Raw genomic sequence first — 17132 nt, forward strand, 5'->3', positions numbered from 1 at the left:
GGCACCTGCCACCACGCCTGGCTAATTTTTTTTTTTTTTTTTTTTTTTTTTTTTTTTTTAGTACATACTCATCACCGCCACCATCCTCGCTGCCACCAGGGGGCAGTGTGGCCCCAGCGTAAGGGCATCAGCTTTGGTGGCCAAACGCACTGGTCTCAAATCTCAGCTCCAAGTATGGCCTGTGTGTCCTTGGGCGCGTGACTTCACTTCTCTGTGCCTCTGTTTCCTCTTTGTGAATGGGGGTAATAATCACGGCAATATTGGCTCGAGTGAGGTTTAGTGAGCTGCTCTATGTGAGAGTGCTTTGCAAATCAAGTGCCTCAGTTCATTCGCCACCACAGCCACAGAGATTCCACTCCCTGGAAGCCTTTCCCTCTGAGGCTTCTCACCCTGCAAAGCCTGAGACTCTCGCACTCAGCTTCTCTTTGGGATTATGCCAGTCCTGTGACAGGTGACCCTGGGTTGCCCCCATTCTTAGTCCAGTGTCTGAGAAGGGAAAGAAAAACTCCATTTGCATTGGAGCATTGGAGCAGCTCAGATGAATGAACAGGAGGAAGGCTGCAGGCAGAGGAACTGGCTGATGGGAAGCTCCCTGAGGGAATGTCCAGCCAGCTCGATGCTCGTCAGCCAAGGACACGTGGAAAGCTAGAATACGACCGTGAGTACATGCGTATTCTTTCAGGAGGAAGCAGAGAACACTTGGGTGGTGCTGGGAGGGATTGGAGGTCGTCCTTATCACGTGAAGGATGGATCTGTGCTTATCCAGTGGTAAAAGGCAGGAAGGGCATTTGAGCTGAGGGAACTGTGCATACACAGGCGCCAGGGATGAAAGTGTAAGGTAGGTTATAGGTGTGTGGTGATGAGCAGCAAATGTTAGGCTAAGAAATAGGCTTTGCTCTGAGGAGAAAAGCTGGGCACAATAAGATTAGGGTTTGGAGCTGGGCACAGTGGCTCATACCTGTAATCCCAGCACTTTGAGAGGCCATGGTGGGAGGATCACTTGAGCCCAGGAGTCTGAGACCAGCCTGGGCAACATAGCAAGACTCTGTCTCTACAAAAATAAAAATAAAAAAACATTAGCTGTGCATGATGGTGCAAGCCTGTGGTCCTGGCTACTTGGGAAGCTTGAAGCTGGAGGATTGCTGGTGTTTGAGGCTGCAGTGAGCTAGGGTGGCACGACTGCACTCCAGCCTGAATGACAGAGCAAGGTCCTGTCAAAAAAAAAAAAAAAAAAGATTAGTGTTTGGAAAGATGGCTCCAGTAGAATGTGGAGGATGGATTAGAACTAGGGAGACAGGAGTCACAGAAGATTCAGGAAGCTGTGCAGGGTTCCACAGGAACAAGGAGTGGGCTTTGAATTTAGGGAAAAGAGGGAGTAAGAGACAGAGGAATATGAAGGCAGAGTTGCCACACAGGCTGTGGGGATGGGGGCTGACTCTGAGGAGACAGGAGGGGCTCAGAACAGGGACCTGGGAGGGGCAGGTTTCCAGGCAAATGGTGAGCTCTTTGCTGAACCGGAGCTGGGGTTCAAGCCCCTCCTGTTGTAGGAGGGAAACCTGAGATTTGACAAGGAAAGTAAAATGCCCAGGGTCCGTCAAAGGCAGCAGCTTAGTACTTGGCTCATTCCGTATTCAACCTCATGGCTTAGGGACCAGTGGATGATGACTAAGTCCTCAAATTTGCCCTTTGAGACGGTTAAGTGCCGTCTCAGGGGCTTGGACTCTGGGGCCAGATTGTCTAGGTGAAGATTCTGGTCTGCCTCTTACCAACTGTGTGACCTTGGCAGGTCTCTCTGTACCTCAGTTTCCTCATCTGTAAATTGGGGGTTATAATAGGTTGTTGGGAGCATTAACGGAGCTGATACAAGTGCTTAGAATAGTGCTTAGCAAATAATGAGTATTAGTCGTAATCGTTGCATCCATTTTGAAGAAGAAACTGAGACTTAGAAAAATGAAGTATCTGCCCCATGCCACGCAACTAATGTTGGCCGAGTTCCAGCCTAAGCTACTCCAAAGGCTTGACTGGTTCACTTAAGCTGACTGCTTGCCACCCCTGGCTCTTTCTGGAGGATGGTTGGTGTCTTTAACTGAAGAGACTGGAGTCCCCAGCAGAAGGACTCTTAGGAGGAGATTCTGTGGCCCTCTAAGCGTCCTATATGGACCCAGCTCTGATTCTGACACCACCATTCAGCCTGTTTGCTGGATAAATCCACGTGCTCCCCTAGTCAGAGAGCAGGCCAGAAACCAGGATCCATCAGGGACACCTGAGGCCTGGTCTCTCCCCTAGTTCCACCTAGGGGACAAAAAAAAAAAGGACATGCATTTAAATAAGGACAGTGCCACTTAGAAGGTGAGATGATTTTAGACGCACATGCCAGGAAGATTTGGAGTGAGTGAATCTTGGAAGTGTGTGCGCAGAATGGTGGGGAGTGATGTGTTGGGAGTGTGATATGAAAAGGAGAGAATCAAGCAAAATGCAAACTGATGTGCTCTGAATAAGCAGCACTGATGGAAGGAAGTTAGCCTGCTCCAGCCCCTCCTGAGACAGTTGGCACACAGGCAAGTTAGGGTGTCCTACCCTGTCCAGACACCAGAGAGAATCCACCTGGCCACATGGTTCTTATGTGAGCCGCTACGGAGGCCCCGACCAGCCGAGGAGCAGCTGCCTGTGCTCTGCTTCCTGCCTTCCCCATCCCTAGGCTCATAACCCATCAGCAGAGGAAGTGACTCATCTTCCCAGAAGAGATGGGCGGCATGCTTCCCCAGCAGCTCTCAGAAAATGTACCCGAGCCACAGAAATGAAGCCGGGCGGCGGTGGGCTGTGGGTTTCTAGAGACCACTCAATGCGGTGCTGCTGCACTGACTTTCCAGAGCAGCTTCCTCAAGAGAAGAAAACAATCGTAACATTACCTGAATACCTATTACCCACCTATAAGCACGTGCAAAGCACACTCAGTGATTAGTTCCATCCGTCAGATGAGGAAACAGAGGTGGAATGAAGAACACATGAATCTGAGTCTCCGTTTGGAAAGATGAGGGAGGTATGGAGGTGGAGGGTGAGGATGGTTGCACAACAATGTAGATGTACTTCATGCCACTGAATTTTATGTTAACATTTTATGTTATATATACTTTACAATTTAAAAAAGTACTGCAGGCTGGACGCCATGGCTCACGCCTGTAATCCCAGCACTTTAGGAGGCCAAAATGGGCGGATCACCTGAAGTCAGGAGTTCGAGACCCACCTGACCAACATGGGGAAACTTTGTCTCTACTAAAAATACAAAAATTAGCCAGGTGTGGTGACACACAGCTGTAGTCCCACCTACTCAGGAGACTGAAGCAGGAGAATTGCTTGAACCCAGGAGGCAGAGGCTGCAGTGAGCTGAGATCATGCTACTACACTCCAGCCTGGGAGATAGAGCAAGACTCTGTCTCAAAAAAAAAAAAAAAAAAAAGTGCAAACTAAGAATTAAGTAACACAGCTACCAAGCGGGGAAGCCAGCAGTCACACCCAAAAAGTGCTACCCCAGAGCCTTCTTTGCTGTAAACACCCCTGTAATGTCTCATCTGCAAGTGAGGATAGTGACCTGCAGAAGACGTGATTGGACAGAGAGACAGGGGCCACTCAGTGTCAGGCTGAGAAGGATGGTCTCTCCTGGGGCACTGGGAGCTGGGTCAGAGTTTTACACAGAACGGGGCATGGTAGGATTTAAGGGTTAGAAAGTTCCCTCTGGCTTGCAGGAAGATGGGCTGGTGTGAGACTGGAGGTGGGAAAGAGGCCAGCACATGGCCCAGACAAGAGCGGTGGTGGGCTAGACCAGGACAGGGCTGCAGATTTGAGAGGCTCGTGAAGTGGAATGGACAGGTGGGGAAGGCAGGCAGGCAATGACTGCCCTAGCTGGGTTTCTTCTGGCCCACCCAGTTCAGCCTCTGGACAGTGATCCTTCAAGGTCCCCTCCCTGACTGAAGTCTCAGAGGAAAAGTCAGGGCACAGGCTTCCTCTCCAGCCCCCAGGGGGCAGTGTTGCAAAGTCTTTGGGGAGCAGGGCCCTTCTTCCAAATTATCCACAGCCGAGCAGGGGCTTGCTCCCATCCCGCATTTGCCACTCCCCCTTACCCCATCCCCAGCCCCCACCCTCGGCGTCCCTCCCAGCCTTTGCTGCACCACCCCTCTACCGTGTCCTCTCTCCAAGGAGACACATTATTAAAAACTGTAATCCCACACTTGACACTTTAGGAAAACAGTGGCACAGCCATTAGATCATGTGGGCCATGAGCAGAATGAGACTCCAAAAGACAGGGTCAGAAGAGAATGAGACTCTTCCCCCAACCCCCACCACCCCCATCCCCAACCACCGTTAAATTTTTTTTTTTCTTTTTTTTGTTAGAGACAGGGTCTCGCTCTGCTGCCCAGGCTGGAGTGCAGTGGTGTGATCGTAGCTCACTGCAGCATCCAACTCCTGGGCTCAGGGGATCCTCCCCACTTCAGCCTCCTCAGTAGCTGGGACCACAAACATGTGACACCACACCTGGCTAATTTTTAAATTTTTGGTAGAGACAGGGTCTCACTATGTTTCCCAGGCTTGCCTCGAACTCCTGGCCTCAAGAAATCTTCCTGCTTTGGTCTCCCAAAGCACTGGGATTATAGTCATGAGCCACTGCACCTGCACCCCCCACCCTCCACCGTTTTATAATAAGGAAACTGAGGACCAGGCAGGGAATGAGACCTGACCAGCAGGTCAGTGGCAGAGCCGAGGCTGGGGGCTGAAGGCCAGCCAGTGCCCAAGCTGCAGTCCTGCAGCACCTGCAGAACAGCAACTGTGAACAGTGGTCCCCCCGCCCACCTGCAGAGTCCCTATGTTGCTCCTGAGCTTCCTCCTACCTCAGGGGGCCTTCCTAGTGATTTATTCCCCTGAGTTGTCGGTGAGGTCAGGCTGACCTGGCACGTACGTGTCATGATTTACTTCCTCCTCATCCTCTGCTTTCAGAATTATAAGAGTCATCACCATCACCATCACTGCCATATTAATAATGGCTCATGTCTGCTCAGCTCTCAGAATTTTGGAAGCACTAATCCATCCATCAGCTCATCCAAGCTGTATGACTGCTCTGGGAAGGCGTTTTGCAGACAATGGCACTAAGGATCAGAGAGGGCAAGTGACCAGCCCCAGGTCACTGGGCGAGGCTGGGGGCAGTCTCCCAGAAGGAAGAAGCTGTACCACATGCTTAGGAGATCGGGCAAGGTAACAGGGTTTAGGACAGTAGTGCCAGGAGGTTTCTTGTGTCAACTAAAACTAAAATCCTAAGCCCCCCAATTCACTGAATGGATAACCGACCTCTTGGCCAAGGGGACCCCAGACAAACCTTTAAAAACTGAGTTTTTGGCCATGAAGGGACAAGAGACACACCTCGTTTATCCCCCTCCCTTTTGTGGCTTAGACACTACACCTGAGCAGCATTAATGTTAAAACAGAGATCATAAGACTGACAGAATGGACTCTCTGTGGCAATAAGATGCTGAACTATAAACAAGACCTAGGGTCACTCCAGGCAAGGGTTAAGTCCCACACCCATACACTAAAGAATAAACTATGTTCTCACCGCCACAACATTTCTCTTTTTCTCTAGCAGCTAAATAAGCCCTGGTCTTGAAATAAGCAATGGTAAAACAATTTGCAGCTCCTCCACCGCCAGACACTAACTAACTGATGCCCGTTCCACCAGCCATAACTATAGGTCTAATTGGACTAGAGACTGATTTCAGGAATTTTTTCCGATAAGAGACCACTGACCATGGATGGGCTCTGGCCAGTTTATAGACACTGCACTTGAGTCCTTCGTGTCCTTGCTTCACCTTTTGATGTATGCATGCATTTAAATGTTAAGTCTCCAACCCAAGGTGAACATGGGTCATATGTAACACACATGTTTGTTCAATATGCATACATTAGGACCACCTCATGAATATTCATAGCTCCTCCTATAACCTGTTGAATATGTGTATTTGGGCAACGCATTCAGCTTAAATTTCTTTTTTTTTTTTTTTTTTTTTTTTTTTTTTTTTTTTTTTTTTTTTTTTGAGACAGAGTCTCGCTTAGTCGCCCAGGCTGGAGTGCAGTGGCGCGATCTCGGCTCACTGCAAGCTCCGCCTCCCGGGTTCACGCCATTCTCCTGCCTCAGCCTCCCGAGTAGCTGGGACTACAGGCGCCCGCCGCTTCGCCCGGCTAATTTTTGCATTTTTAGTAGAGACGGGGTTTCACCATGTTAGCCAGGATGGTCTCGATCTCCTGACCTCGTGATCCGCCCGCCTCGGCCTCCCAAAGTGCTGGGATTACAGGCGTGAGCCACCGCGCCCGGCCTCAGCTTAAATTTCTATCTAACCCCTCCTCCCTTGAAGTGTCTGTCTCTGGACTCTGCCAAAGACTGAGCTCCCCAGCCCAAAAGAATGGCCACCTTGTAGGCTGTAACTCTTTATAAGAAGTAAGTCTCATACCTATAATCCCAGCACTTCAGGAGGCTGAGGTGGGAGGATTGCTTGAGACCAGCCTAGGCAACACAGTGAGACCCTGTCTCCACAAAAACTTACCAAATTAACCAGCCGTGGTGGCATGCACCTGTAGTCTCAGCTACTGGGGTGTCTGAGGCAGGAGAATCGCCGGAGCCCAGGTGTTGGAAGCTGCAGTAGGCCATGACTGCATCACTGCACTTCAGCCTGGGGGACAGAGTGAGACATTGTCTCTAAAAAAGAAAAAGAAAAAAAGAAAGCAAGAAAGAAAAGAAATAAAGTCTTCTCTCCAAATGTATAGATCTCATGATGTTTCAGTTGTCACGTTTCATCTCTATTTCACAGATGAAGAAACAGCCTCAGAGAGCTTTGGACTGGGTCAGGGTTAAACTGACACCCAAGCTCACGTGCTTTCTGGGGCACAGAGATGCCGCTTTCAGGGAGGGACACAGTTTTCAACACAGTGCGTATTCTCACAGGCTGGAGGCAGAAACTGCTGGGAGATGGGGGGAGCTGGAACTAGGATGAGGCTGCTGTGGGGTGAAAGAGCCTGGAGGTGGGGGCTGGGGAAGGCAGCTTCCCCAGGGAGTGGTTGGAGGTAGGGAGAAAGCTCCAGGTGGGGTTTAAGCTGCTACAGGGAGCACGGCAGGGCCTATACAAGAGTGGGGCACTGGAAGAGCCAGGGGCTGTGTTGAGGTTAGGTGGCTGTGCAACCTGAACACCCACCCCGCCTGCACACCTGCTCCTCGCCTCACAATTAGGAGATGAGCTGTGTCCTGATGGAGAAGTTGTGCCAACAAAGACAGGAGAAGCCCTGAATGCTTGGCAGGATGGGGCCTGTTTCTCATCGATCAGCTAGAGAGACCGAAGCCTGCTTATCTAGGGAGAGATAAACAGTGACTCTCCTGTGGACTCCACAAACTCCTGGCCTCAATCTACCAATCTGAAAAAAGGAAAGGTTGAATTAAAGGAGCTCCACATTCCTTCCCACTCCAACCTCTGAGGACCAGGCATCCATCCTTGCTGTCCTTGGCTCAGATCCCAGCCCCTGCTGTATACTTGACATGTAGCCTCAGGCAAGACACGAGGCCTCTCTGAGCAGCAGTGTCCTCATGGGTGAAATAAGGAAGACATAGCCTTCCCTGAGCAGAGTTAACGAGCCATACATGGGAGTGTGTCTGCACAGCGAGGGCCTGACTCCAAGGCGGCCTCCGGGGGGCAGGGAAGGCCGAGGCTCTGGCTGAGGCCCTCGCTTGTCTGCCTGGCCCGTGGCTCATTTATAGATATCCCCTTCCTGGCTGCTAGGCCAGAAGGGAAGTGGGAACAAAGATGCTGAGGTGGCAGTTTGGAGCCGTTTTCAGGAAGAAACCTCTGGGCACTCTTCCCCTTTTCACCCCGCCCACACCCCGTCCTCTGGGCAATCTCACAGTATCCTCAGGACAGGCCTGAGGTGGATGGTTGGATGCCATGATCTCTATTTAACAGATGGGAAGACAGCGACCCAGAGAGGACAAAGGATCAGCCCAAAGTCCTCCAGCAGGATTATAACAGAGCTGAGACCAGCATTGAGGTCTTTAATCTGGGCCCAGCACTATTCCTTTGTACCCCCAAGCAGATAGTTCTATAAAATGAAGAGTCTCCTATTTTTCCTGGTTTACCAAAAGGCATTTTCCTAAGTGGGTTGGCTTGAAGAAGGTAAGGGATTAGGTTCTGCAAACAGCCCAAGGTTTTATGAACAACATCAGGCTTAGCATGAGACACAGGGCTCTCTCACGCCTGTAATCCCAGCACTTTGGGAGGTCAAGGAGGGTGGATCATGAGGTCAGGAGATCGAGGCCATCCTGGCGAACACGGTGAAACCCCGTCTCTACTAAAAATACAAAAAATTAGCCTGGCAAGGTAGTGGGCGCCTGTAGTCCCAGCTACTCGGGAGGCTGAGGCGTGAGAATGTCGTGAACTTGGGAGGCAGAGGTTGCAGTGAGCCAAGATCGCACCACTGCACTGCAGGCTGGGTGGCAGAGCGAGACTCCATTTCAAAAAAAAAAAAGAAGAGACGAGACACAGGGCTCTGTGAATATTATGGGGCCCTGGAAGCAGCAAAGTTTTGCAGATTGGGCTAGGCCAACGGCACAGGACTCTAAAAAAGGCATCAAGTTTTGTAAACTGTGGGAATCCACAGATGGTGTTATGATCCACATGCATCGTGGTACTCTGTAAAATGCACCTTCTTATAATACTTGAACAAAACACAGCAAACACCACACACTGGCAAATGGCAAAGCCCAGGTGCAAAACAGTGTGGTCAAACCTCAGACCTGGGCCACGCATAGCAGGAGCTGACTATGGGGTTCACCAGGGAGCTGGTCTGAAGGCATGTTAGCCTAAGTCTCAGAGGCTCCTGGGTACCTGACCCTTGCTGCAGTTCCACAGCTCAAGTTCAGGAATATTCTTGGACCAGGCTTTGCCAGCCTGGGAAAGTTGAGGTAATAAATGAAAGCTGCTCATACCAGAGGCTACTGTACATACCATGCCCTGGGGGGTAGTGTGCATTGCTTGACTCAAAGATCAATGAGACAGGCCGGGCAGGTGCAGTGGCTCACACCTGTAATCCAAGCACTTTGGGAGGCCAAGGTGGGTGGATCACTTGAGGCCAGGAATTCGAGATCATTTTGGCCAACATGGTGAAACCCCATCTCTACTAAAAATACAAAAATCAGCCAAGTGTGGTGGCATGTGCCTGTAATCCCAGCTACTTGGGAGGCTGAAGTACGAGAATCACTTCAACCTGGGAGGCTGAGGCTGCTGTGAGCCGAGATCGCGCCACTGCACTACAGCCTGGGCAACAGAGAATGACTCCATTTCAAAAACAAACAAACAAAAACAAAAAGATCAATGAGATAAACTTAGCCAGACAAGCTGGTCCCCCCCACCCTCCCCCGACCGAGACCATTTCATGCACAGAACTTCTTCAGGCCCTGGGGCCAAGGTGGGGGTAACTGGGCTTCCAGAAAGTTTAAAGGGATCTTTATACTGTAATTTGGAGTCTGGGAGGTTGCACCTCTGCCAATCTTCGTGAGGATTCACAATGCTGACGTTGATCAGAAGGATTTGGAGAGACAGACCCAATTTGGTTTCCCTAAGTAGGGTCTGATCAGGTCAGACCCTGGGTCAAACCCATCAGGATCTGGTCTTTCTATTAATCCAAGCCAGTTCTTGACCTTTCTCAGTGGAATGAATGGTCATGCACTCACATTTCTTGTTTCTCAAAGACTCATTTATTCATGTAACAAGTATCTATTGAGTGCCTCCTGAGTGCCAGGGAGATCTGTGATTATTTCACACATTCCCTACTTCCTACTAGCACCCTCATATAGCAAATAGGAGCCAAGTGGAGCTGATGTATGTTTCTCTGTTATTGCACCCCAAAAGTTAGACTCCAAACCCACATCCTCATTCCATGCAAAAAGACTTTATTCCAGGGACAGGGTTAGGTTCACTTCTGTATCTTGGATTTGGGGAAACCCAGATCTTCTTCAGAGAAGATAGCCTGGGTGGAGGGAAAAGCCTGGTTCTAGCATTAGAGGTTCAAGGCACCCACCACCTACTAGCTGGGTGATCTCTGGCAAGTTACTGAGACTCAATGCCTTGTTTGTAAAATCAGGGAATAAATAACCTGACCTTACAGTGTCAAGGGGAGGACCCAGTGGGGCCTTGTGTGTGAAAGTGCTGTGCAAGCTGGGAAAGGCAAGGTGGATTTGCTTTCCCTTGCTGCCCTGTTCTGAGCCCCACCTCTGCCACTCCTTTCTCTGAGCTTCAGAGGCCTCCAGGCTTGGCTTCTTTCTCCTTCGCTGAACCTTCACAGTGGCTCTGCAAGGGATTACTGTCCCTTCTTTATAGATGAGAAAATCGACACTCAGGGAGATGCTGGGACTTGTCTGAGATCACTTGACCAGCAAATGACAGCTGAGATGGGACCCAGATCTGTCTGGCTCCTGGACCTCCATCCTCAGTCCTCAGTTCAGAAAATGCTGAGAATTTCATATTTTCCATTCTGTTCCCCTCCTCCCTTTGCCTAGATGGCTGAAACTGATGGACCTTCTATCATGAGCTCCACCCAGGCAGGCTGCCACTGGATACTTAGTGGACAGAGCCCTTTCTTGCTCTGGATCCTTGGAGCTCAGGGAGGAGATGAGGGATTTAGTGAGAGGGGACGTAGGCTTGAGGGGGACAGGGGTTCAGTGAAAGGGGACAACTGCTAGATGGAGGAACAAGGGCTCTCCATGGGGCCCTCCTATCAAGGGAGGGCAACAAAAGTTCTGTGAAGGGAACAAGAGCTTGGTAGGAGAAGGGCTCGGGTGGAAAATGGTCGTGCAGTGAGGAGACTGGGGGATGAGTGTGGAAGGTTGGGGAGCTTGGGGAGACCTATCAACATCCCCTCTGCGCCCCCACCTCTCTGCTGCTAACAGAGCAGGGGAAAATACCTAAGGGAAATGCAGAGGCAAGAGTCTGGAAAAGGACAGGCTGAGGCTGAGCCTCAGGGAGGCGGGGCACAGCTTCCTCCTCGCAGAGAGGCTGGACTTGAATAAATCCAGCCTCCTACACAACTGTGGAGCCAGGGCAAGGGAGAGACAGAAGGAGCAAGTGATCCAGGGAGACAGATACTTGGAGACACTTGGGGTTGAGTTTGAGGAGGACTCCCTAACCTGTGCCTGGACAAATCTCATGTCCTGTGTGGCCCAAGAGGAACTGACCCAGTGTCTGGAGCTCCCACCATTATTGCATCCCTGCTGTGGCTCACCTGCTGCTGTCTCCAGGAGCCCCCGAGAAGATTTGCTTCCTCTCCCCTGCTAAGCTCCAGGTCCTGAGATTGAATTAGGGGCTGGAGCTCACTGCACTGCAGCAGTCATGGGACCCAGGATAGGTAAGTCCAGACAAAGTAAGGAAGGCGCATGGAGAGTGAGCCTGGGGAACATGTTCCCAGAGAAAAGGGTGAGGCCGTAGAGCCAGAGTGGGTAGGATAGGTGCTCACAGCTGTTGGCACAGAGCCAGGCACATGGCCAGAGCTCAGTAAAGGTGTGTTAAATGAATGAGTGGATGACTGGAGGAGCAGAAAGGGACACTATTTACTCAGCTGGAGCCAGGGAACCCAGCCAAACCTTGTTGATGACACAGAGACTTACAGGACAACAGAAAGACAGGCCCCTGACCCCCTCATCAAGCCCTGTTTCCCCTCTCGAAGGAGACAGAGACAGACAGAGCAGAGAAAAAGAGAACAGTGTAGTTAGACAGTGCAGACAGGCAGGCTCAAAGAGGCACACAGGTCGGAGAATGCAGTATCAACAGGTGTCAGCAGGAGAATGCAGGGAAAGGTAGGGAGGTCAAACCTGGAGAGAGGGCTGCAGCAGAGACTGCGAGAGACAGAGACGAAGGAGACAAAGCAGGAAAGAGATTCAGACAGGGACAGGTGCCGGAGAGCTACAGACAGACCTGCAGGCAGTCAGAAGATCCACCCAGAAGACCAGGGGATTGAGAGTGACCTGCAGAGACCTGCATGGGTCTCTGTACAGTGAGGTCTCTTACTGTGGAGAGGGGAGGAGGCTGGAGGAAAAAGGTCTTGAAGCTCTGCCTGCAGGGTGACAAGGAAACCCCCTGAAGCGAGGGCAGTGTTTCTGGGAACAGAGCACCTGGCCCAGCATTTCCTGGGAAGTCAGTGTGGGCAGAAGAAACAAAGGATCTTTGGATCGGGAGAACTCCAGGTTAGACGCCCTATAGCGGTCACCTTTGGCCTCTTTCCCAGCTGTTGAATCTCCCCTGGGCTGTGTGAGCCTCACTGCCATTTGGACAAGGCCCCACTTGCTCCCAGAAGCCCAGCAGGGAGGGCTTTATAGGCCATGGAGACAGGCCCAGCTGAGGCGCAGCTGCAGGGACTCCAGGAGAACGAAGCCATGGCTTGGGGACTGCAGCATGGCAGGAAGGGTGGGATAGATGCCTCCTCTCAGGGCACCTCACAGGACAGATGTGAATGAAGTCAGTTTGGGTGGGATGGTTTGGTGGGGGGGCGATGTGAATGGGCCTTTGACAAACCAAATTCCCCATCAGCTTTGGCTCAGTGTGGATGGGAGGGATGGAGAGCTGGGGGGTGTGGGAACTAACTAGAGACTTTGGCTGCACTGTACCCCCCCCCCCACAAGTCCCCCCAGGACTATTTTTCTGATCCCTGCAGGGCCCAGTTCTGGAATATTCTCCAGGTGCCCCCTGACTTCCCACACAGACAGCAGGAAGCTGACCCCAGCATCTGCCCAGTGGGCCATCAGGTGCCACCTCTGGCCTTGCTTCCCGAGACCCATTCTGGGCTGTGGCCAGGCTCACCACACTACTCTGAGGGGTGTAGGAATGCGGGTGGGGTAGGATACCGAGCCTGCAGCCTGGGAAGAGTCCCCAAGGGAGAGGGGGAAGCTGTCCCAGTCAGGGCAGACACCAGAGAGGAGTGAAGGTCAGATCTGGCTCCAGCAGAGCCCCTTCACCAACTCACCACATACCTCTTAGGCAGCAGTTTCCCTGCCAGTGCCAGGACAGCCATTGACACACACATGGTGTGACGCAAAGATTTCATTTTCCCGCTTGTTCACTGTTGCTCAGGAAGCCCCTGCCCACATCCCATCCTGGTGACATTTGCCCTGTTTTCCAACTCTTCGAAATGCCAACTCCTCCAGGAAGCTAGCTGTTCCAGATTCTTCCAGCTGGGGATAACCTCTCCCATATGCTGTTTGTTGACCCTCTCTTAGAGGTTCATCCCTCCTTGTTTCCAGTATTGCTGTTCCTCTCTGCAGCCCATCTGTGTTCAAATGTAAGCCATTCTAGGGCAGACAGGTGGGGCGAGGGAAAGAACCAGCAGTCCCAGGTTTAAATTCCAGCACTGCATCACTGGCTTTAAGAGAACCCAGTGAAATGTCCTCCCCTTTTTAATAGGTGAGAAACTGATGCTCGGAGGGGGCAAGCAAAGTCCAAGCTCACCCCAAAGTAAACAGCAGGGTGGAGGCCAGCCCCCAGGTCTGCCTGGTACCGGAGCTCTTCCTCTCCATGCCATTGCCCTGGGGCTTTCTCTTCCCTTCCACCAATCCCATACAGGGTGAGCATGCCAGGGAAGGAGATAGCACTGCAAATGCTTAGAAAAGTGACTACACCTGCATGTCTGTGGAGCTGGTGAGCTGCCCAGTACCATTGGAGGAGCGGGGGCCACTGGCAACACCGTGGGAAGTTAAGCCAAAAAAGCTGATGGGGCCCAGTCACGAGGAACGTGTATGCCAGGTTAGGCACATGGACTTTGTCTTAAAGGCAGTTGGGAGCTATAGAAAGTATCTGAGGAGGAAGTGGCCCTGCTTCAGTGGCCCAGAGAATCTGTGGCCTGGGAACTTTTATAATAACCCCACTCATGTGTACAGTACTTTTTTTTTTTTTTTTTTTTTTGAGATGGAGTCTCACCCTGTCACCCAGGCTGGAGTGCAATGGCGTAATCTCAGCTCACTGCAACCTCTACCTCCTGGGTTCAAACGATTCCCCTGCCTCAGCCTCCAGAGTAGCTAGGATTACAGGCACTTGCTACCATGCCCAGCTAATTTTTGTATTTTTGGTAGAGACAGGATTTCACCATGTTGGCCACGCTGGTCTCGAACTCCTGACCTCGTGATCCACCCGCCTCGGCCTCCCAAAGTGTTGGGATTACAGGCATGAGCTACCACCCCCAGCCATGTGCAGCACTTTTATGATGACAAAGCACTCTGGGCCCATTTTACAAATGAGGGTGGCCGGGCATGGTGGCTCACACCTCTAATCCCATCACTTTGGGAGGCCGAGGCAGTGGGATCACCTGAGGACAGGAGTTCGAGACCAGCCTGACCAACATGGTGAAACCGCATCTCTACTAAAAAAAAATATACAAAAAATTAGCTGGGTGTAGTGGCGGGCGCCTGTAATCCCAGCTATTCTGGAGGCTGAGGCAGGAACCTGGGAGGCGGAGGCTGCAGTGAGCCGAGATCGCACCATTGCACTCCAGCCTGGGCAACGAGAGCAGGACTCCGTCTCAAAAAAAAAAACAAACAAAACAAAAAATCAAAACCAAATGAGGAAACAAAAGCCAGGAGGAGCTCTGTTACCTGCCCAAGGCCATGCAGTTACTCGGCAACAGAGCTGGGCCTCAAACTCGAGCCCCCCACTGGTAACAGAGGCCTTCCTGGCCGCCTCTTCCCCTCTTTCTGGACAAGTCTGTACTGAAGGCTCCAATGTTCCCAGCCTGTGCCTGGTGAACATAGGCCTGAGGGAGCTGGCTCTGCAGGAAGCCTGCCCTGAGGTCCTCTCTAGACCCCAGGGTCACCTTGTGTTTGGAGGACTAAAGATTCATGATCCGAGTGAGATGGGATAACATGGACCCCTTAAAGGATCAATTTAAGTACAGAGAGAGATTAGCTGGGATCACATGGAGCGGATGGAGCATGGCCTTGAGCCATAGCTGCATATCTCTGAGCCTCTGGCTCCTTGTTTTAGGCCTAGGGAGACCCTCCTTTCAGGCTGTAGTTGCCATTTTTTAGGTCATCCTAGGTCTAGATGGGGTAGCCAGAGTTACAACTAGGAACAGAAAGTCCCAACTCAGGGTCCCTGACTGAGCTGGGAAACCACCAGAAAGTTTGCCTGGCCCCTCTGCGACCCTGCCAGATCTCCTTCAAGAAACAACAGCTGGAGTCTCACAAAGCTGGACCTCAAGCATGCTATTGTCCTCCCAGCAGACCGCCCAAGGTCTTGCTGGGAGGAATTTCCCAAATATGACAGCCAAGCCCAATGCCTGGAGACATTCCCCCTTCCTGCCTTTGACTCCCTCTCCTCCAGAGTGCTGGGCCAGGCCAAACAAGGAACTGGAGCATTCAGGGCCCTCATGCTGCCCCCATCCCAACTCATGTGCACCACCGCAGTCCCCACCCACAGACCCCATGCTCCAGCCTTCTCTTCCCCTTCATTTAGTTTAGTTCAATTCAACAATCTTGTTCTTTTATTGAGACAGAGTTTCCCTCTTGTTGCCTAGGCTGGAGTGCAATGGCACAATCTCGGCTCACTGCACCCTCAGCCTCCCAGGTTCCAGCAATTCGCATACATCAGCCTCCCAAGTAGCTGAGATTACAGGTACACACCACCACGCCCGGCTAGTTTTGGTATTTTTAGTAGAGACAGGGTTTCACCATGTTGGCCAGGCTGGTTTCCATCTGCTGACCTCAGGTGATCCACCTGCCTCAGCCTTTCAAAGTGCTGAGATTACAGGCATGAACCACCATAAGGCCAGGTGTGAGCCAGGCCTCAAAAGATAAGTGGTTTGCTGGGGATGAGGGACACATGCTCACTAGGGTGGGGGGTACATGGGATGGGATTGGCTTCCACTAACCTTGACCTCCTTGGGGCTGAGCCTATACTCACAGTTTGCAGATGGAGCTGGGAGTTGGGGAGGGGCTAACCATTGTTGAGGACCACAGTATATCAGGCATAGGACATTTTCCTTTAATCGTAATAAAAACACTGGGAGATAGACACTGCTCACTAACTCACAGAGAAGAAAACAGGCTTAGAGAGGCTAAATAAGCTGTCTTAGGTCACACAGCTATGACATGACAAAACAAATATTTGAATCCAAAGTCTTCTCACCCAGAGGGTTTCAGCAGGGAACTAACATGATCCACCAGGACTGGGGGAGTACAGGACAACGTCTGCCCTGGGGGAATTTATTGCCTAGTCAGGCAGAGAAGAGGGAAACATAAGTAATGCAAGAGAGTGACCAGCGGAAATTGGCCTGGGAGGGGGTTTTATGGAGGAAGAGATGAGAGATGAGCTGGGCTGCAGGAGCTTGGCAGGGGTATCTGCAGGCCCAGGGAATCTCAGGCAACTTAGGAGGTAGGAAGGGCCCAAGGCAGGGCTTTGTAGCCTTGAAGTTGGCTGCCTCCCACCCCAACACTTCTGGAGGGGGGCGTCTGCCATTATCATGAGGAATGGATTGCCCAGCATCTGCTGCTGGTGTTACCGGAAAGGGGTCTGGATCCAGACCCCAAGAGAGGGCTCTTGGATCTCGTGCAAGAAAGAATTCAGGGTGAGTCTGTAAAGTGAAAGCAAATTTATTAGGAAAGTAAAGGAATAAAAGAATGGCTACTCCATAGACAGAGCAGCCCCGAGGACTGCTGGTTGCCCATTTTTATGGTTATTTCATGATGATATGCTAAACAAGGGGTGGATTATTCATGCCTCCTCTTTTTAGACCATATAGGGTAACTTCCTGACATTGCCATGGCATTTGTAAACTGTCATGGCACTGGTGGGAGTGTAGCAGTGAGGACAACCAGAGGCCACTCTCATTGCCATCTTGGTGTTGGTGGGATTTAGCTGGATTCCTTACTGCAAGCTGTTTTATCAGCAAGGTCATTAGGACCTGTACCTTGTGCTGACCTCCTATCTCATTCTGTGACCTGGAATGCCTAACTGTTTGGGAATGCGGTCCAGTAGGTCTCAGCCTTACTTTACCCAACCCCTATTCAAGATGAAGATGGAGATGGAGATGGGTAAGAATCTCAATTCAATGGTTTTGGATTTTGTGGG

At 51.3% G+C, this 17132-nt stretch overlaps 1 protein-coding gene across 3 annotated transcripts in view; it reads left to right on the top strand.

The window, feature by feature from the left end:
• The first annotated feature begins 10977 nt into the window (after positions 1-10977).
• The window catches only part of SLCO2B1 (solute carrier organic anion transporter family member 2B1), a 54520-nt gene continuing 48365 nt past the window's right edge, over positions 10978-17132 (top strand). For 2 of the 3 annotated variants that reach the window (XM_025356583.1, XM_025356585.1), the window contains exon 1: positions 10978-11427. In XM_025356583.1, the coding sequence (XP_025212368.1) occupies positions 11412-11427 (16 nt within the window). In that variant the 5' untranslated portion in view covers positions 10978-11411. The remainder of the gene's footprint in view (positions 11428-17132) is intronic. The other variant, XM_025356586.1, reaches the window with a different exon arrangement.

The sequence above is a fragment of the Theropithecus gelada genome, chromosome 14 (assembly GCF_003255815.1).
Source record: "Theropithecus gelada isolate Dixy chromosome 14, Tgel_1.0, whole genome shotgun sequence".
In the NCBI taxonomy this organism is placed as follows: Eukaryota; Metazoa; Chordata; class Mammalia; order Primates; family Cercopithecidae; genus Theropithecus; species Theropithecus gelada.